Below are 20,032 nucleotides of genomic sequence, written 5' to 3' on the forward strand. Positions count from 1 at the left end.
TACTAAACGTTTTGTGTTTGAAAAAAAATGTTTTTCAGGTATCTTGATATTGACATAAACTCATATATGTATTTCATGAGATTTCTCAATGGGATTGGATTAATGCAGGTCCTAATTTATGGTACCTAGATATAATTCTCATCAAAAACGAATTTAAACATCATAATCTCAAATATTCTTCACACTGATCAAGCTCATAAAAACACAACAATGACTTCTTTTACTGTTACAAAAAAAGAAGACTTCTTTTACTACACAAGCACTGGGTTGAAATGTTTCAATCAACGAAAATTCGGTTAGAAAAACAAGTACCAGATAAAGTAGAGCTGGCTGAGGTGAGTGGGTCAAGAAACCTGCAGCTAGAGCAGACACCAAGCCAATAGGCTAGCGTACCCAGGAAGTGCATACCATATGTATTTGTGAAGCTTTTTAGATCAAAGAGAGTTCAAATCTGACAGTCACAGAAACAACATTTCCTGCAGTAAGTGGACATGGGAAGAAACCAATCTCAAAATATAATAATAAGGGTTTTGATCTGTACCATGTCACCAAGACCAAGCATCATGAAATCTGAGGCACTCACACCGCACAATAGGTTCCTTGGAAACATTATTTTCAATCTCTCAGAGAAGAAAACCCAGAAGATGTCATATACAAAGAGACACAGGAGGAGCATAGCACAAATCTTGATATTAGGAAGAAAAACATGACAACGAAAGCAATACAAATGGAAATCCCAATCAACTTATTCAACACCCAGTGCCCATAGACGAGCCTTGCCACGACTGTCATGTCACAAGCCACAAGCAGCAACCCTTGCATCCTAGTAAACGATTTGGAACAGTCTAAACCAGTTTAAATAAATTAAATAAAATTAAAATGAAAAGGTCGGATTTTTATTTGGACATGTCTGTTATTAGTACTAGATTACCGACTTCAACGTTTGATCTATTGTTTGGATAATAAATAGTTCCGTAATATTGTTAACCATGTGACACATATTAAGTTATTAACTGATGATATCTTCTACTAAGTACTAACTGTGTAGTTTATGTAATTAGTGATACATTTTATCATCGGTAAGGCTGATAGCGGATGTAGCTTGCAACAGCTATACATAAGAGCTACTAGTGGTATTATGTCGCTACAGTTCGTATATTTTATTCTCTAATGAATTCAATTTTGATCTATTTGATAATAGTTAGAAATAACAATGTATTACTTTATTTTGAAGTTGCTTATGTCAAAGAGAAATAGTATAAGTAGTTTCACTGATTGATTCAATAAAATAGAATAAATAACTGATAGTTACACCAAAATAAATATAGTTAAACTTAAAACATAAATAAAATTGATGTTCCAAAAGAAAAATATGTAAATGCATGTTTTTTTGTGATTATTTTGTTTGAATGAAGACAACAAATTCTTTCATCCTCTTAAAATAATAATAATCTTTGTATGTTTTGTCCATGTCCTAGATCCATGTCCTAGATGTGATAATCCGTTAGGGTTTTTTTTTTGTAGATGTATTGGTTAAATATTTTGTCTTTTGAAATCTAGTAAGTGAATTCTTAATCATGGTCTCATATTGCTCGGACATGAATTGACTACTTTCTCAGGATAGTTTATTCAGATAATCTTTTTATTCTTCGAAATTGTCTCTGCACAACATTAATATACCGTTTTTGCGTGTATTTTGGGACAGTTTTACACATAACTACATACTTAAAAAATTGCTATGCTCGGGTTGTTTAACATTTGGATTATATATTTGTAAATTATTTTGTTTGTTTGTTTAGTAATTTGCTAAATAATTGTTTTATTTGTGAGAAAGTTCACATGTATAATTAAAATTTTGGAAAAAGATGACATAGACAAATTAGTATAATTGTTATTGTCGAAGAGCGATGAAATTTTTTTATTCGTGGGAGATATAAATCTCATATTAAGTTTTATTTACCTAGTTCATAGTTGCTTGATTTTGAATTATTTTCTTCATGTATGAAAGTCAAAACGGGGCTTCAAATAAAGTATAGGAATTTTCTTATAATAATAGCAATGGTTGTATCTTAATTAGTGATCTTGTTTTGGATGACATATTATTGTAGACTTTTTTTTAGCATATGGTAGACTTAAGAGCATCTCCAACCTATAACACTATTATAGTGTTAAGATTACACTTTTTTTTAATGTGATTTCAATACTAATTTTTTTTATCTCCAACCCAACTCCAAAACACAATTTTAGTATATGGATTGATAAAAAAGATAAAAAATATATTGTGACCATTTTTGTGGAATGCGCTAAGTTCTTATGAGGGCTTGGCGGCCCAATTGTTCTGAGTCCCTAACGAAGAAGACCCATGGGCGAACGAGCCACTTATAAGTAAATTACTAGATCTTAACCCGCACATTTGTGTGGATACTCTTTCATTTTATAAATATACTTGATATTATTATAAATATTAAATATATAATTTCCATTTTATTATTATATATTATGTAAATTTATAATATTATTTTTTATATTTCTTATTTGGCATTATTTATTACATGAATTTGTTATTATAAATCTTACCACGTTTGGAAGATTACATGAATTTTGAATTTTGTTTTGTTACTATATTAATACATTATTTTATAAAAAAATATTTAAATTTTTTATAATATTTTTTATTTTTTTTTCAACAGATTTTGTTAAAATTATAATTAAAATTTGATTTTTCATTAATATTTTAAATGAATTACTAAAATTTCATAGTTTTCTAATAACATATTTTTAAATATTATATAAACTAAATGTTATTATATAATTATAATACTCTATATAATTTTAAATTTTCATATATAAATCAAAACTAAAGTAAACTTTAATTTCTAATTATCGTTTATGATAAATAATTTAAAATTAATTACTTTTGTATATACAATTTACAATAATTCTGAAAATGTTTTTAAAAGATTTTGTTTAGAAATTTCTTTAAAAAAATCATTTGTATTCAATTATAAAGATAAATAATATAATATTATAATTACTTCATGTAAAATTTAATAAAATTTTAAGGAGTGGTCCAAATTAAAACCAGTATATGGTTGAATCCATAGAAATGTATTTTAAAATATTATATATTTATCAGTACATTTTTGTTAACACAATATCTTAATAAATATTGATACATGTATAATGTATAACATAAATAATAATAATAACATGATTTTTGATTCGATTTTATTATTTGCATGGTGTAATTCTAACATGATTTTATTTGCATACTAAATATTAATTATTATTATTACTAATTAGATCATATGCAGGTATTAACTCTAGAATAATTAAATGTTATTATTATTAAGTATATTATAAATGGTTATATGCAACTATAATTATATATTGATGGAATAAATATATTTTTGAAATTATCCTTATCTAATAACATTTTGATGAAATGAAAAGAGAATTAAATATCTTGTTAGGATATTGTTATGAAAATACAAAAAATAAATAATGTAAGCAACTTTCTAGGAATGGTCCATTTAAAATATCACACATTAAATAAGTTATGACTTTTCTTTTAATAGCATAGATATCATATTAACTAATTTTTTAAATGGTTTTACTATGACTTGTTAATGGTAGATAAAAAATCGAACCCTAAATTAATAGATTAGATATTGTGTTTGTAGGTTTGTTCTATTTTTCCTATAAAATTTTATGCTATAGATTTCTCATGCAATCTATTACAATAAATTTGAATTTTCTCCCTGTAAAATTCTCCACATATAATATATGTCGGTAGTCAAAAACACACGAATGCACACATTAAACCAATATCTTTATATGTATACGGTCGGGTGTTTTTGTTGTCAGGGGAATGTAGACTGATGAAGAATAAATCACAGAAGAATTGCAGGAACATATTCAATGTTTCTAACAATATGAAAACAATAGGAGTTGTTAAAAAAAAAGAGAAAACAATAAGGAAAATGTTTGTAAATGCATATTGTTCTTCTCATGAAAAAGCTTGTCAATACAAACCTCTGAGTCTGTAGAGATACATAGTGAAATAAACTAACAACAGTCGTTTGTCTCCAAAATTTCTATGGGCCAACCAATCAACGCTACCATAATCAAACATTTTAAACTTATACTACATTCATTTGAGCAAGATGCAGAGCCACACGGAAGAATACAGCCAGCATATCGTTCATGTTATAGTTAGGCAAACCCAGGACTCCAAGCCAGTTCGACTTTCGAGTTATCTCCACCAACTAAATAACTCATGGATGTTTGGACCAATCCACCAACAGCAGGATAGTTGTGGAAATCTCGAGCTGACTTGTTGAGAAGCATCCGGGAGAATCTAGTGGGATGTGGAAAGCTCTATTAACGTAAAACACAGGTTGGAGTCTTTGTGAAACCTGGCAAGAGAAAGCTGGATCAGTCTAGAGAGTCTGTGTGGTTTCTCTTTGATTCTACAGGTGATTACATACATCACAACGGCAGGCCCCCCTAGGCTGTGAGAGAGAATGCATAACGTATAAGGTTACTCCTCGTGTACTACCTCTTCCACATTAGGCTGGTAAAGTCTCAATTCTGAAGTTTTGATTTCGTGAGTAACAACGAAACTTACTTTAATCGTCCATGTTAAAGTAATAGAAAAAGAAGAAGATAATTTTTAATCTTTACTATATACTCCCTCTGTTCCTGAAAATAGGATGTTTAAGTAGAAACACACATATTAAGAAAACTAATTTTTGTCTAGAAAATATCATTAAAACTATAAATTAATTGTACTCAACCAGTTACAAAATAGACTATTAAAATATGATTGAGTACACAGTTTTTAATAAAGTAAAAGTTACCTTGAAAAATGAAAACATCTTATATATTGGAACATCAAAATTCTGTAAAACATCCTACTTTTAGGAACAAAAGAAGTAGTTATCAAAAAGAGACTTGAAAAATAAATATTGGTTTGGCGCTGACCTTGATCATAAGCAACAAAAGCAAGAGATCCAACAACTCCATTTGATACTCATCTGAAGATAAAAGGAACAGATGAGATAGAGAGGTAAAAAAATAAGTCATCAAAGAGATAGACTGTCAAACTCATGACCCCCATTGAAGAAATCTAAAACACCATGCTGCAAGAAAACAGTTTTCCCTCGCCTGGAAAGCCACAAGAGGGAATTAGCGATTACATCTTAAAGGAACTTACAAAACTCACAATAGACTATATACTTTGGTAAGGGAAGACCATATCCATCAGATGAAACAACACGAATAGCTTCATATGGATATCTATCTAGATGACAAGATTAAGTGAGAAGTTTAATCAAATGGAAAAGAGTATTTAGAATCTCCATTTGTATATAACAACACGAATAGACTATACTTCTCGATCTGGTCGATATTTATACTCATAGCTTTAGTCAGTAAAGGGAAGCTTTCGGGTTCTTAACAATATTTATTACAAAATGAGCCAAATCGTTTATAAAAAATATTTATAAGATCATTTATTAGTTACAGACTGTGCCTAAATGATATATTTGAACAGGCTATCCCCGGTAACTAATGAAACAGCCGATTCGCTACTCAACTTTATTTACTGGCTGTAACCGGTTATCTCCAATCTGAGTATGTAAAGGGAACACACACCTCTGCTTTAAAGAACCCTAATTTTCAAATTTCGAACTTGCGCTCTCTTCTCCACCCTTCACTTGAATCTCATTGTCGTTCTCCACCTCTCTCTCTCTCTATCTCTTACCACTTCTCGAGATGGGAGCAGCTCACAGTCACGAAGATCTAGAGATCTGTGAATCAGACGAAGAGGAATACGAAGAGTACGAAGAACGAAGAGAACAACAAGAAGAAGAAGACGAGTTCGTCGACTCCAGGGACGACGATTCGTTTGCCCCATCCTCCTCTCGTCTCCCTCCTTCATCATCTCTAGACGACGTCGAATCAAAGCTCCGAGCTTTAAAGCTCAAATACCCCTCAACCCAACAGCAAGCTCAAACCTCGACTAAGCTCTTCCGCTACATCAACGGAAACACCCCCAAAGCCAAATGGGTCACTGCCGAGAAGCTCACCTCTTACTCCTTCGTCAAGACCTCACAACACGACGAGGATCAAGACGACGACGACGACGATAGGAATCGAGACTCGGAGAAGGAGTGGTGGGTTCTCAAAGTCGGGAGGAGCAAGATCCGTGAAAAGGTCTCCGACGAGATGCAGTTGAAGGCGTATAAAGACCAACGCCGTGTCGATTTCGTCGCTAAAGGAGTCTGGGCGTTGAGATTCGGCACCGTCGAAGACTTCAACGCCTTTGTGAGGAGCTACAACAACTGCTTGTTTGAGAACAATCACGGAGTTGAGTTCAACGAGGCGAGTAAAGCTAAGATCTTTGGTAAAGATTTCATCGGGTGGGCTAATCCTGAAGCTGCTGATGATTCCATGTGGGAAGACGCTGATGATCTACTGCTTAATAGTCCACAGTCCGCTACTCCGGTGAGAGATACGCAAGATCTCACGGAGGCTTTTGAGGAAGCTACGAGCGAGGGGATACATAGCTTAGCTCTAGGTGCGTTGGATAATAGTTTTTTAGTGGGTGGTTCTGGTATTCAGGTGTTCAAGAACATGAGGCAAGGGATTCAAGGGAAAGGTGTTTGTGTTAACTTTGAGGATGGTTACGGTGGGGCTCACTCTGCCCCGAGGAAGGCTCTTCTCATGAGAGCTGAGACTAATATGTTGTTAATGAGTCCCATGAGTCAGAACCGAGGGATCCATCAGCTTGATATTGAGACAGGGAAGGTTATCTCTGAGTGGAAGTTTGAGAAAGATGGAGTTGATATCTCTATGAGTGACATTACTAACGATGGTAAAGGTGCTCAGCTGGACCCGTCTGCGTCGACCTTTCTTGGTTTGGATAACAACAGGCTTTGCAGGTGGGATATGCGTGACAGGTATGGGATGGTTCAGGATCTCGCTACCGCGAATGCTCCGGTGTTGAGTTGGGCTCAGGGGCATCAGTTTTCTAGAGGGACTAACTTCCAGTGCTTTGCGACTACCGGTGATGGCTCGATTGTTGTTGGCTCTCTTGATGGGAAGATTAGACTCTACTCGAGCAACACTATGAGGCAGGCGAAGACGGCTTTCCCTGGACTTGGTGCGCCTGTGACTCATGTGGACGCTACTTACGATGGGAAGTGGATAGTTGGTACGACTGATACGTATTTGATTGTTATCTGTACCCTTTTCACTGACAAGGCTGGTAAGACAAAGACTGGGTTTGAGGGTCGCATGGGGAATAAGATTGCTGCACCAAGGTTGCTGAAGCTGAGACCTCTTGACGCCCATTTAGCTGGATCTAACAATAAGTTCCGCAATGCTCAGTTTTCATGGGTAAGCAAAACTCTAGTTTATGTTTAGATTCGTGCTCCCTAAGTGACATTATTGCTCTAGATAAACGCATCAATATTTGCTTGTTTAGTTAATAGTAAAGTACAAGTCTTTACTTGCACATCTAGAACCAGAGGTGTCTATGTGATTTTTGCCTCTTTTAACTTGAAAGAGTAGGTCTCTTTTTGCTGGAAAGCTTCTCTTTGCTGCCTTTGCCGTAGCTGAATTTGTGACTATATGCAGGTGTTTCTGTCTAAGTTGACTGTTGAGGAAGTTTATTTCTTAGTTGAAGTATAGTTTCCCATAACAATAACATTTACCTGTCTGTTACAAAATAAAAAGAAGGACATTTGCCTGTAGAATAGAACTTGCCTTGTCTTTCTTCAGTTTGTCCCATAGTTTTCATATTACAGGTTATAGTGTTCCTCAGTTGTCTGGTGTTTCGTTTTTAATCCATGTTAAGTTTATCTTTGGTTGGTAAATTTCGATATATATAGGTCACGGAGGATGGGAAACAAGAGCGTCATGTGGTGGCAACGGTTGGCAAATTCAGTGTGATATGGAACTTTCAACAAGTGAAGAATGGATCTCATGAATGCTACCATGACCAGGAAGGGCTGAAGAAATGCTACTGCTACAAGATAGTCCTTCGGAATGAATCTATTGTGGACAGCCGCTTCATGAACGACAACTTTGCTGTCTCTGGCTCACCTGAAGCGCCTCTGGTCATTGCAACTCCCATGAAAGTCAGCTCTTTCAGCATATCCAGCAAGCGATGAGGCAAGCAAGGGATTGACCATTATTAGTTTATATAATTCGGATCCTAGTCTGTTTGTAACCATGTGAAATTCCAATGTTCTGGCTCTTAGTACGGTGTTAGATTTCGGGAAAAGACATCTAGGGATGTTGCTAAACTACTTTTGTGTGTGACTTTTAAGTTTTAAGTTTGTCATATTTCCTTCAAAGCAGATTCGATTTCTTGCAAGGCCTTGATGGCGGCTAATGCCAATCTCTCAGCTTCAGTTTCTTTCTGAGCTGCAAATATTTTCCTCTCCATTGTACTTGCTCCAGCTTTTTCTTGCTCTGCTTCTTGAGAATTTCGAAGCTCTTCACGAGCATGTTCAGAGAATGATTTCGTTTCATCTGCTTCTTGAGTGGCTTGCTACAGCTGATTTGGTAGCTCCACCATGGCATACAAATGCATCAATTTTTCAAGACGAGAAATAATCAGAAATAAATCCAGTCAAGTACAGTTTACATCACTATGAGGGTAGCCACTGGACAATCAAACAAGGCTGGACAAAAAACATATTCCTGATCCCATATTAGACTTCGATCATGTGTTGTGGTAAAGCCCCATCCATGTATTTCAAAGACAAACAAACAAAACAAGAAACCAAAAAAAAAAAAAAACATTATATTCTCGTATACAACTGGCCAAAGATGTCAGCATCTTGGTCCGGTACTTCAAGTTTCAAGAATCTGAAATAATGGTGGTAACACAACTGAAATAACCAAAACTATCTCTCCCCTATTGTCCCATCAAACAGTCCTCCTGTCCACATGTGTTTATGCTGAAGGAGTTACAACACCTGAAACCCATGGAACGATGGTTGGCGCTTTTGGGTGGTTATTTCTGTATGACTCTGAATATCTGTCTTTAAAATTCTCTTTTGGCTGCTCTGCCTGCAATTCACATTGACATTATTGAATGAGACAATTTTCATTATCCAACTCCAACTTGGACGAGCTGAAAAATTGGGTAAAGGGGTAAGTGAAGGAGGCAACTTCTTACGTATTTAAGCCAACATTCCTGGTGTTTATGCTGATAAATATCTGGAGAATAGCATCCAAACTCAGATGGGCAATAAACCCAAATGTTGCATCTCATTTCTCCAGGTTTTGCGCGCTTTGCCTGGTCTAAGCAAGCTTGGCAACAATCAGCTGCACTCTCTTTATGGTGTGTAAGTCCCCATCTCACTGCAGCTCCACCATAATCTGTGTGAAGCTCTGCGTTACATACAGCCGGCACTGGTCTTCCTGCTAATATCTCCTCTGCAAATTGAAAATGAAAATGCATAACCTCGTGAGTTTTTAATTCACCAAAATGCATTTAGTTTCTTGGTTATGATCCCATCACAAATTTCTGAGAAATAGTACCAGGCTCTTCCTCTCCTTCAGGTTTATCATCGTGCACTTCATTGTTAACCTCAGCAGGTAACCAAAAACCAATCTCTTCCGACAGCACATCCCACTCCAACTCCAAAGCTCTTACAAGCATCCCTATATGATAGTTACAGGACAAGACAGTTCCCATCTAATTACATTAGACAATGATCCAGTATCCAGATAGTTTCATAAAGTGAATCTGTGGTCATGGTAACTTAAAACTGGCTCTTAATGAGTAATACCTGCTTCCTCCAGTATCACGGTGGAGTTTACTCCATTTTGTTCTTGAATTAGCTCTTTAGCTTCCTTCAGCTTCTCAATGCGCCACGTTTCTACAGCTTCTGTGCCCCAAATGAAGGTGTATTAAGGGTCAATACATTGAATGAGGAATGTTCCAAAGGAAAACTATTGCAGCCTATAACACCTAACAAGTCCACCGTGCATTATTAACACCACAAGGGAAAAAGATGCTTTAAATGCTTGATCTGTTTTGATAGCTTATCCCTTCCACACAGTCGCTTTTAATGAGTAAAGTGGAAGTGAATAAGCTTTTGAAACAGATCAAGCAAATAAAGTATTGATATCTTGAGCTATAATCCACTCCTACATGAATAGTATTTTGATATCTTTACTAAATTGAGCTCTTGACATAGACCACATCTTGCACATTGTTAGGTAATAAGACAAAATCTACTCAACAGAAACACCATCACATTCCAACGAGGGAAGAAGAAGACACACCGTTAACTGATAACTAATCAGAAAAGTTAAGTTTGTGGCAGTTTCAAAATAAATGTCACGACTTTATACTATACATTAACAAAAGACATATATATCTTAGAAGCAAAACAAAAGAACCTCTGAGCAGGGTAACATTAGACTTCTCCTCTACCCTTCTCAAAAGCTCCAAGATCTCATCAATTAGTTTGCCTTTTACATTGGGAGACAACTCAACACTTGATTCTGCAATGGCCACATCATGTTTCATCTTCTTCACCTATATGGTTTTCTACATCATGAGAACCAATGCATATCTTTCCAAAAATAGGAGTTCATTAAAAGCCACTAACCAATCTAACAAGCTCAACAGGTTCCTTAGATCTTCGAATCCGAACCGATTCCTCCATTCTCCTAATCTCATCTGCTGTGTACTTAACACCTTCATTAAAAAAGACAGAAGCTTTAGATAGAAACTTATCGTCAAACAAAGGTAAAAGAGTGTTCTTTTTTTTTTGAACGCACCATTGTCGTGATTGGGAAAGATGTGGAGAGAAGAAGCGTAGAGAAAGCGAAGAACAAAGAGAGCGATGAGGATGTTGATAAGGCAAACGAGTAGAGTGATTCTTTTGTAGGAGAGAAGAGCTCCGCCTCCTCCGTTGTATTCTCCTCCTCCCCTCGCCATCTCCCACCGCCCTCATACCTCCATACTCCTCCCGCCTTCTCTCTGTGTAGTGGGTAATTCAAGATCTTGAGAAAGACGTTTGCTTTTTGATCGGAGGAAGCTAGATTCGATGTCCTTACGGTGGAAAAAGGCAATCGGTGTCTGTCGAGAGAGAGCAAGACGAGTAAGCTTTTATTATACCGACAAGCTATTAAATGTGGGGGATGTGTAATTAATGCAAAACTTGCTTAATTAAGTACATTGCGGGTTCGCTAATTAACCCAAATATATTAGCAAAAGACAGTTTTGCCCCCCCCCTACTTTTGCTGTTTAGTTTAGGGGTGAGTATTTTAGTGGCATTCGAACCTGAACCGAAATCCGAACTAAAGTAGCAAAATACCCAAACGGGTATTGAATAAGGAGAGATTGGATACCCGAACCCGAACGGATAATACCCAAACCCGAATGGATATCCGAAGATAACCGAACATATGTATAATTAACCTTATATTTCTAGTTTACATCTCTTATTTTATATAAAATATTTATATTGATACTACACATACTTTAAATTCATATGATATACATATAATTACGGAAAAAATGATTTGCTATTCACCTAAAATGCATGTCAAGTTTTTTATTTCAAAAATTAACAAAAAGTTACATCCAAAAAAATAAAAAATAAATTAATGTCATTTTAGTTTTAAAATATTATGTCCAAATCTATTAACCATTCAATTTATTAAAAATAAAAAATAGTTAACTCAAAGTTATATTTTTAAATACAAGAAACTCTTGAGAAATGAAAATTTTAAGTTTTTTTTCCAAAATCTAAATATCCGAACCCGATCCGAAATAACTGAATCCGAACTAAAAATACATGAACCCAATCCGAAGTATAGAAATACCTGAACGGGTTCTACATTTTTATACTGAAATATCCGAAAATCCGAAATACCCGATGCGAATCTGAATGGGTACCCGAACGCCCACCCCCAGTTTAGTTACTGGAGATGGGGATGGATAACACTGTCGTGAAGGCTGTGTGTTAGAAAGAATAGAGAAGCGTCTTACTATTGTTCACATGGTATAAAATAAAGTACCTACTACCATACTATCTTTTTATTAATGGTACTAATCAAAGATAATTAACTTGGCGAATTAATCCTAATTTTAAAATTAAAACATTTAAACTCAAAGATATGGTTGAATCTGATAAGCAAGCCAACAGACATTAGTTTGCTGAAAAAAGTGAAAATATTAGTCACCGGCTCTTCTGGTTGCTTAGCACTTAGCAGTTAGTGAATGTGGAATGTGGTGAGATGAATACTTGTGACAAGGCTAAGAACTTGGGTATAAACTTACCCTGGAAAGCTAAGGAAAGGATTTGGGCCTCATTCAATACTAAGAAAAAAGAATTGCACTTCTTTCTGATATTTTCAAGAACAATATTTTGGATTATTAGAGCAACTCAATTTATAACTATGGTCATTTACTAAACTTCTATTATTTCTCTCTATGCACTGTTTTCTTTTTAATAAGATTACTTTTAAAGCTCCCTTCTATGAGACTGAGTACTAGAAAAGATTGTGTAGATGCAGGAATTCCACAGTTTATTTTGACAAGAGCTATATGATTACATGTATAAAGTATCCAATTAGTTTTGTTATAATGCTTTTTGCGCTTTCAGGATGTCCACTTTATATTATAGCTGCATGGCCTTTGGTACTCCTTCTTTTCAGTTTATGCTGTTCAAAAACAAATAAAGAAGGCCAATTAGAGGATTATTTATTGAACGAGGCTTGTGTATTATATATAATACTTAACGTGCAACAGCATCCATCTATCATATTTAGAAAAATCATTCCTTCACATTGTTTTTGTACGAACTAAAAGATTTCAGGTTTTTTTCTTTCTAATGTGATATATGGATGCTATTGCAATCTATTATATACCTGTTACAGTCCACGCTCTTAGAGAAAGGGACCCCCACACTAACGCCACATTTGGCAGGGAGTTGTTTGGCATTGTCATCGTTGAATCCGGAAATGGCATTAGCTACATTCTTCAAGCATTGACAAGCTGCTTGTTTATCAGGTCTACCCGGTGCAGAAGATTTTAGATTATTAAGCCCGGCGCAACACGGTGGAGGCGGGTTTCCTCCACCTTTTACATAAGACAAACATGGTGCTAAGTACATGGTTATCTGTGAACATTGTATGGCTTCTCCCTCATGGTACGCAATCACCATTAAAAGTGTAACAACAAGCAGTAACATGGTCTGGTTTTTAGTAATGTTCCCCATTTCCCACTTATGGATGGAAAATTATGTTTGCTTTGTGTTTCTCTTATATGTTGTATAATTTGATCGACTATTTTTATAGGGAGAAGTTTGAAGAAATCTCTACATGTATTTTAAGTGATATAAGCTTTTTGTTAAGTCATGTGTTTAGAGTGCGGTGTGGAAGTTGAAAATACAAGATTTGCTTTACGGGAGGACTGTCTTCCGTTTATATTCTGCCAAAAATTCAAAATTACAAGCAAATTTTATAATTCCAAAAAGAACGAGGTATGTTACGTAAGATTGCTTTACATATGCAGCGAATGAAAAAAATCAAGATTAGGAACTATGTAAATGTGTGTTCCTTCAAATTGTTATTAATATATTATAAACTATAGAGATGAGAGACACAATGTGCATTTTTATTTAATAAAACAGCTTTTCTTGAGATTTTACAATTCAATGCAAATTTTGAAATTAAAATATTAATTTTTAAATACTTGTTTAATGAAAATTTCGAAATTGAATATTTATCTACTTTTATATTTTTATATGATATATATTTTAATGTAAAAGACATTTAAATAGATACATTTTAATTTTATTATCTATTAAATGAATTCTTATGCATACGGTTTTATGATCATTTATATTTTGTTATAGAAAAGGTTATCATTATCACAATTTTTTTAAATGTGGTACTTTTAACAGTTATATTAATTTATTGTCGTTTTAAAAATTCGAAATGCAACATATATAAAAAATATAAATGTTATTATATGCTTAATGTTATTATTTAATTTATTTTAATAGTATAAAATAAGAAAAAGTTAGAAGATACATAAATTGTTATCACATCTATAATTAGTTTGATAAAAAATATAATATATGTTTAGATGCAATAACCTATTTTTATAAATATTGTAAGAATCATTTTAATTCAAATGTTGTAATATTTTTCAAACAATACATAAGGGATTACTCATTGTTTTAATTTCGCTTTTCTGATCGTAGGTTTGTATTTTACATGGGCCAAAGCAATAATCTAGCCTAATATATAAAGGTTCGTTCATCCTTGCTAGTATGCTAAAGCCATCGTCTCCAAAACCCTAAGAGTTCAGCGCTGCGTTCAAATTTACCATCGCTCCCCCTGGCTTGTGTTTCTTTGTCGTCACTACCAAAAGATGTTGTTTTGAACTGCTTATCTCGCGTCCCGGCAAGCTACGACCCGACCCTCGCTTGTATTTCTTTGTTGTCACTACCAGAAGATCTTGTTTTGAACTGCATAGCTCGCATCCCAACAAGCTACGACCAGACACTCGCTTGTGTTTGCAAAAACTTCCAATCTCTTGTGCTTTCTGGTGAGCTTGCGCAGATGCGGTCCTTACTGGCGGCCATAAAAGATTATCCCCTCTTGTGTGTATTCTATACTGAATTTTCTCGTCCTTGCTGGACGAAGTTACATTGGGTCACTTTCAACTTAAAAGAGAAGAAAACAAGTCCTTGGAAGTCGGTTGATATTTCAACAACTCAAAATATGGATTGTCCCACTGTGTCTTTCTTTCAATTTAGTGACTTTAGTCTAATTCTTGATTAATTTGGTTGACATACGATAAAAAGCTACCATCTCAATTTTCTTTCTTCTTTCTTTCTTTTTTGATCGCTAAATCCCATTGACATCTCAGCTTAAAAATGATGATATAATATCATTTCTTACACTAATTATATATTATACGAATATAATCACATATGGAATGTCCATGCATACTTGTCACTTGCTTTTGGGTTCAAGTATATTTAACTCTACGCTTTAGGCCTTTAGACCACGTCGATTCTGGATGTTGACGTCGTCCATTTTACATTCCAAATCAAATTATTAGTAAATTAAATTAATTTGTTTTTTTCGATGGCATATGAACATAATTTCCTATAGATAGTTTCTTGATTATATTTCAAAATATTACACATAGTAAGGTAGGCCTACCTATGTCTGGGATGGTTACGTTTAATAAGTGAATTATATTGTTACATTAAGCATCTCCTGAAATTTTTCACCCACGGAATCCTTGCATCGAATTATTATGATATTTTGTACTAATAATTCTCAAAGTTGTAGTTGGTAGACAGTTTACCGACAAAAAATAATTGAAACTGGTTTTTTTTGTCGTTGTACACATATGTCACCATTGTTTTCTTTTTAAGATCATCAAGTTGTGGAAATTTAGATCTTATAAAAAGATTGTTGGATTGTCTCTATCAGACAGTTTACCCGCTCTCGAACGTAGTATCGTAACAGAACTCATTCAACATTTTTCTCATATTTACAAGAATTTTATGAATGAATAGACAAAGTGAAGAAAAAACAAAAGAATTTTATGAATGAATGACGAATGTTGAGTATTTACTAACTATAAATAATTTTCACCTAAGCTTATGGCTTGACTCACAAGTCATGATTAACAACCCATTTCCCATTGCACATGAGACGATACAGAAGAGGGTTGTTTTTAATTATAATATACTGGTCCCATATGTGCAACTGAGAACAAATACGTAACGTAAGGCGTACATTTTTGCACAGTCATTTCATTATTCGTAGCCCAACCACCCATAATCGTTGGCGACATCTTTGTTCATATTCCAATAAATCCATCAGGCTTGTTTTTAAGTAAAGAAAATCCTTAATTTGACACGTCCAATGAAACCCTTCTAGATGTTTTTGGTATATTATATTATCTTACTTTAAAACTCAACCTCTGGTCCTCTACGTATGTAGTTTACTAATCATGTTTATTTCTATTATTTTTATCTCCCCTAACTACTTTTTAACACTACTTCCCTAACTACCTTACGCGGACCGTATATATATAGAAAATTACCATCCTATATACACAAATATCCCCTTGGACATCTGATTAGTATAAAAGATGAGAGAGGAGTGTTTTTTATTGAGAAACGGGAGGACGATGATGATGGTAATGAAGATAGCTCCATCCAAATCCACATTGATACGCTTCAACTTAATCTTGTTCGCTCTCTCTTTTCTTCTCTACACTGCATTTTCTCTTAGCCCTTCTTCGTCAGTCTACTTCCGTAGCGCAGCTTCCTTTGTTGGATGCTCCTTTCGTCATTGCACTCCCAAGGTAAGGTGAGGTGTGTTTGTTTTATTTTGATGAACGGGTAAACTCTATACCTAACTCGGTCTAATATGTTTCTTTACTATTGCTATTATCAAATCTTTGGAGTTATAGGTAACGAGAGGAGTGAAAATGCAGGAACTCATTGTAGAGAACCAAATAAACAAGATAGGTTCACAAATCGCTAGTAACCAGACTAAGCTTGAGGCACCAAGCTTCATGGAGGAGATTCTAACAAGAGGGTTAGGGAAAACAAAGATAGGGATGGTAAACATGGAAGAAGCCGATCTTACCCAATGGAAACGTTATGGAGAAACTAATCACATACATTTTGACCGTGTGTCTAAGCTTTTCACATGGCATGACTTGTTCCCTGAATGGATAGACGAAGAGGAAGATCACGAGGTTCCCACATGTCCTGAGATACCAATGCCTGATTTGGAAAGATTAGAGAAGTTTGATTTGATAGTAGTGAAGCTGCCTTGTAAGTACCCTGAAGAAGGGTGGAGAAGAGAGGTTTTAAGGTTGCAAGTGAACCTTGTCGCGGCTAACTTGGTGGCCAAGAAAGGGAAGACGGATTGGACATGGAAGAGCAAAGTGTTGTTTTGGAGCAAATGTCAACCGATGATTGAGATTTTCCGGTGTGATGATATGGAGAAGAGGGAGGGAAATTGGTGGTTGTATCGGCCAGAGGTGGTTAGGTTACAGCAGAAGGTTAGTTTGCCCATCGGATCTTGCAATCTTGCTCTTCCTTTGTGGGCACCACAAGGTAATATTACTTGCATAACAATCACATTTTTTTTTTGTTCAATAATTCTAATTTAAGTAAAGGAACTAAAGTATACAAACCACACAAAACAAAACCTAATTCCCATAATAAAATTCACTTAAGATGAAACCAATCTTTTTTAGTATTAGCAAATTACTTTTAACTTTTGTTTTTAATTTGATTAAAAGTTGAACTAGCCAAACAGATGATTATTCGAACTGAACCTGAGAAAGAAAGGTCTCAAATGAGACATTGCAACTTAAAAAAACTTGATTACGTGAAATTGATGTGAAAGGTACGTACTAACTATGTCGTGGCAAATAAAACAAATCGACATGTTTGGATACTTTGCTTAGTTGATTTTTGTGTGTTAATTAGGTATGTTAGTGCCTTAGTGGTTGTGATTTAGGTGTGTCTTTTTGCTAACCACCATATATTGATTGTTTTTCAAGCTACCTTGCTTCCTAAAAGAGATTCTAAAATGGCATGATTAATATGTTTTAAGTTTATGTCATGTGTGCAGTTTAGTCAAAATTCAATAATATGTTTAACTGTATAAAAGATAACAAAAATTTACTATACATCTGATAAAATAGCTTATTTTTATTAATTCAGTATTATATCAATTAGATTAATATAAGCTTTTTAATCTATAAAGTTAATCTTATTAAACAAAGCGTATAATGTAATTTTCTTGGATTACAAATACAAAAAAACAGGTATAGACAAAGTGTATGATCTAACAAAGATAAAAGCAGAGACAAGACGACCAAAACGTGAGGCCTACGCAACCGTCCTCCACTCTTCCGAATCTTACGTCTGTGGCGCCATAACTTTGGCTCAAAGCCTCCTTAAGACAAACACAAAACGCGATCTTATCCTTCTCCACGACGACTCCATCTCCATTACCAAACTCCGAGCTCTCGCAGCCGCAGGATGGAAGCTCCGTCGAATCCTACGAATCAGAAACCCACTTGCCGAAAAAGATTCATACAATGAGTACAATTACAGCAAGTTTCGACTGTGGCAGTTGACGGATTACGACAAAGTGGTCTTCATTGATGCTGACATCATCGTCCTGCTTAACCTTGACCTTCTCTTCCATTTCCCTCAGATGTCGGCCACCGGGAATGATGTCTGGATATTTAACTCCGGTGTAATGGTCATTGAGCCTTCTAATTGTACGTTTAGTACGATCATGAGTCTACGAAACGACATCGTTTCATACAACGGCGGAGATCAAGGGTACGCACTTTGCATTTTCTTAACAATACATTGAGTAGTTTAATGTTTTTATGTGTCTTGACCAAAAAAATGTTTTTATGTCAGTCATTTAGTATAGTTCATTAATAATATAGTGCTTAACAGCATCAATGAGAGCATCAACCAAACTGGTCCGGTTAACTCACATCAATTCAATGTTATGGTTAAGTGTACAACACTACTAATTAATCAGGCATAGGCATGGGCATGAGCATTCAGTTTTCATTTTGATTTTGATTCCGGTTTAGTTTTTGGTTTTGGAGATTTTGGAACCATTCAAGTATTTTAAAAAAATTGGTTCGGTTTGGTCGGCTAATATCCGAAAAAGTCCAGGTCCAATTTAGTGTTAATTGGGTTCAGATTTTTCAAGTAATTTGGATAATTCGGATAAAAGTCATATAATAGAGTTTTAGGTTAAATTTTGGGTAATTTGGATTGTTAGATCGAAATTGGGTAGTCCGATAATCTTAATTAAGTATTTCAGATAAAAAAACTTTTCTTGTAATTCATATTTTTCTGTTAATTTAGCCGTGTTCGGTTCTCATTTCGGTTCATGTTTTTCAAATCTAGAGATCGGAATCATTTGTATATATATGAACATCGGTTTGGTTTTGGTTTTTCTGTTCTATTCTGTATTGGTTTTCAGTTCTCGTCAAGTTTCCCCAGGCCTACTACTAACAATACATTAAACCATAACAACAGTAATGCTAATGTACATATGTACTTTCAGGTATCTAAACGAGATATTCGTGTGGTGGCACCGATTACCTCGCCGAGTAAACTTTCTAAAGAACTTCTGGTCGAACACAACCAACGAAAGAAACATCAAGAACAGCCTCTTCGCTGCTGAGCCGCCTCAGCTCTATGCGGTCCACTACTTGGGATGGAAACCATGGCTTTGCTATAGAGACTACGACTGCAACTTCGACGTGGAGCAGCATGTGTACGCTAACGACGCGGCTCACGCTAGATGGTGGAAAGTGCACGATGCTATGGACGAAGATTTGCAAAGGTTTTGTAGGCTGACCAAGAAGAGGAGGACAGAACTTAACTGGGAGAGGAGGAGATCGAGGCGTAGAGGTTCAACTGACTTCCATTGGAGGATCAATGTTACTGATCCAAGACGACGCCGTTCTTATTTGATAGGGTAAGTTTTTGTCGTCTGTGTATATAGATGTAATTGAGACTGTGAGACTGAGACCCTATTCTTATCTCTTCCTTTATTTTTGCGTGTGGGTGATCTTCTCATGCCATCTCGATTACAATTATTCTGAAATAAGCTTTTATCTTTGTTTCACAGCTCGTGTGGTTGTACTATTTTTATGGTTTATGTGTATTTAGGGTACGATTGGTTTCTCCGCTACCACCCGCACACGCAACTTTTGCAGTTGGTAGCAGTTGTTGGCGATTTGCAACAATCACTCAAACCGCTCTAAACCTCAAAAATTCAAAAACTGGTTCCAACTAGCATTTGCAGTTGCGGGAGAATATTTTTTTTCTTTAAAACAATATAAATACAAAAATAAAAATAATCAATAAAAATTTTCAATTGGAATTATAAAAATACTAAAATATATCTATTAAATTAATATTATAAATTTTTAAAATAAAAATATTTTCTATAATTT

General features: G+C 34.9%; 4 protein-coding genes across 6 annotated transcripts; 2 read left to right on the plus strand and 2 right to left on the minus strand.

Annotated features, from left to right (window-relative positions):
- Positions 1-5,510: 5,510 nt before the first annotated feature.
- Positions 5,511-8,423, plus strand: LOC103834487 (protein CYPRO4). Its single transcript, XM_009110556.3, has 2 exons — positions 5,511-7,404; positions 7,899-8,423. The coding sequence occupies exons 1-2, from the start codon at positions 5,779-5,781 to the stop codon at positions 8,178-8,180; spliced, it is 1,908 nt and encodes a 635-aa protein (XP_009108804.1). The 5' UTR covers positions 5,511-5,778; the 3' UTR covers positions 8,181-8,423.
- Positions 8,424-8,694: 271 nt separating this feature from the next.
- On the minus strand, positions 8,695-11,128 carry LOC103834488. Its single transcript, XM_033277661.1, has 7 exons — positions 10,813-11,128; positions 10,641-10,729; positions 10,429-10,567; positions 9,813-9,911; positions 9,562-9,684; positions 9,197-9,456; positions 8,695-9,087 (listed from the first exon to the last, which is right to left on the minus strand). The coding sequence occupies exons 1-7, from the start codon at positions 10,970-10,972 to the stop codon at positions 8,971-8,973; spliced, it is 987 nt and encodes a 328-aa protein (XP_033133552.1). The 5' UTR covers positions 10,973-11,128; the 3' UTR covers positions 8,695-8,970.
- Positions 11,129-12,356: 1,228 nt separating this feature from the next.
- LOC103834489 (non-specific lipid-transfer protein 11-like) lies at positions 12,357-13,333 on the minus strand. Its single transcript, XM_009110557.3, has 2 exons — positions 12,910-13,333; positions 12,357-12,702 (listed from the first exon to the last, which is right to left on the minus strand). Exons 1-2 carry the CDS (start codon positions 13,257-13,259, stop codon positions 12,693-12,695), a joined length of 360 nt encoding a protein of 119 aa, XP_009108805.1. The 5' UTR covers positions 13,260-13,333; the 3' UTR covers positions 12,357-12,692.
- A 2,381-nt stretch (positions 13,334-15,714) lies between these two features.
- Positions 15,715-19,732, plus strand: LOC103834490 (UDP-glucuronate:xylan alpha-glucuronosyltransferase 2). 3 transcript variants are annotated; one of them, XM_033277663.1, is made up of 4 exons: positions 15,715-16,378; positions 16,511-17,141; positions 17,861-18,386; positions 19,135-19,732. In XM_033277663.1, the coding sequence occupies exons 1-4, from the start codon at positions 16,163-16,165 to the stop codon at positions 19,553-19,555; spliced, it is 1,794 nt and encodes a 597-aa protein (XP_033133554.1). In that variant the 5' UTR covers positions 15,715-16,162; the 3' UTR covers positions 19,556-19,732. The 3 variants fall into 3 exon arrangements, with proteins under 3 accessions (XP_033133554.1, XP_009108806.1, XP_009108807.1); XM_009110558.3 differs by having other exon boundaries at positions 15,723-16,378; positions 16,487-17,141; XM_009110559.3 differs by having other exon boundaries at positions 16,119-16,383; positions 16,487-17,141.
- Positions 19,733-20,032: the final 300 nt, after the last annotated feature.

The sequence above is a fragment of the Brassica rapa genome, chromosome A08 (assembly GCF_000309985.2).
Source record: "Brassica rapa cultivar Chiifu-401-42 chromosome A08, CAAS_Brap_v3.01, whole genome shotgun sequence".
Taxonomy (NCBI): domain Eukaryota; kingdom Viridiplantae; phylum Streptophyta; class Magnoliopsida; order Brassicales; family Brassicaceae; genus Brassica; species Brassica rapa.

What these genes read in the sequence shown, in the direction of transcription:
- LOC103834487 (XM_009110556.3), top strand. Translation starts at nt 5,779, where the DNA reads ATGGGAGCAGCTCACAGTCACGAAGATCTAGAGATCTGTGAATCAGAC. An exon ending in GCAATGCTCAGTTTTCATGG is followed by an intron (nt 7,405 to 7,898) that starts GTAAGCAAAACT and finishes CGATATATATAG; the next exon opens with GTCACGGAGGATGGGAAACA.
- LOC103834488 (XM_033277661.1), bottom strand. Translation starts at nt 10,972, where the DNA reads ATGGCGAGGGGAGGAGGAGAATACAACGGAGGAGGCGGAGCTCTTCTC. An exon ending in TAATGTTACCCTGCTCAGAG is followed by an intron (nt 9,912 to 10,428) that starts GTTCTTTTGTTT and finishes TTTGGGGCACAG; the next exon opens with AAGCTGTAGAAACGTGGCGC. An exon ending in TGAAGGAGAGGAAGAGCCTG is followed by an intron (nt 9,457 to 9,561) that starts GTACTATTTCTC and finishes TTCAATTTGCAG; the next exon opens with AGGAGATATTAGCAGGAAGA.
- LOC103834489 (XM_009110557.3), bottom strand. Translation starts at nt 13,259, where the DNA reads ATGGGGAACATTACTAAAAACCAGACCATGTTACTGCTTGTTGTTACA.
- LOC103834490 (XM_009110558.3), top strand. Translation starts at nt 16,163, where the DNA reads ATGAGAGAGGAGTGTTTTTTATTGAGAAACGGGAGGACGATGATGATG. An exon ending in TCCTTTGTGGGCACCACAAG is followed by an intron (nt 17,142 to 17,860) that starts GTAATATTACTT and finishes ACAAAAAAACAG; the next exon opens with GTATAGACAAAGTGTATGAT. An exon ending in TACAACGGCGGAGATCAAGG is followed by an intron (nt 18,387 to 19,134) that starts GTACGCACTTTG and finishes ATGTACTTTCAG; the next exon opens with GTATCTAAACGAGATATTCG.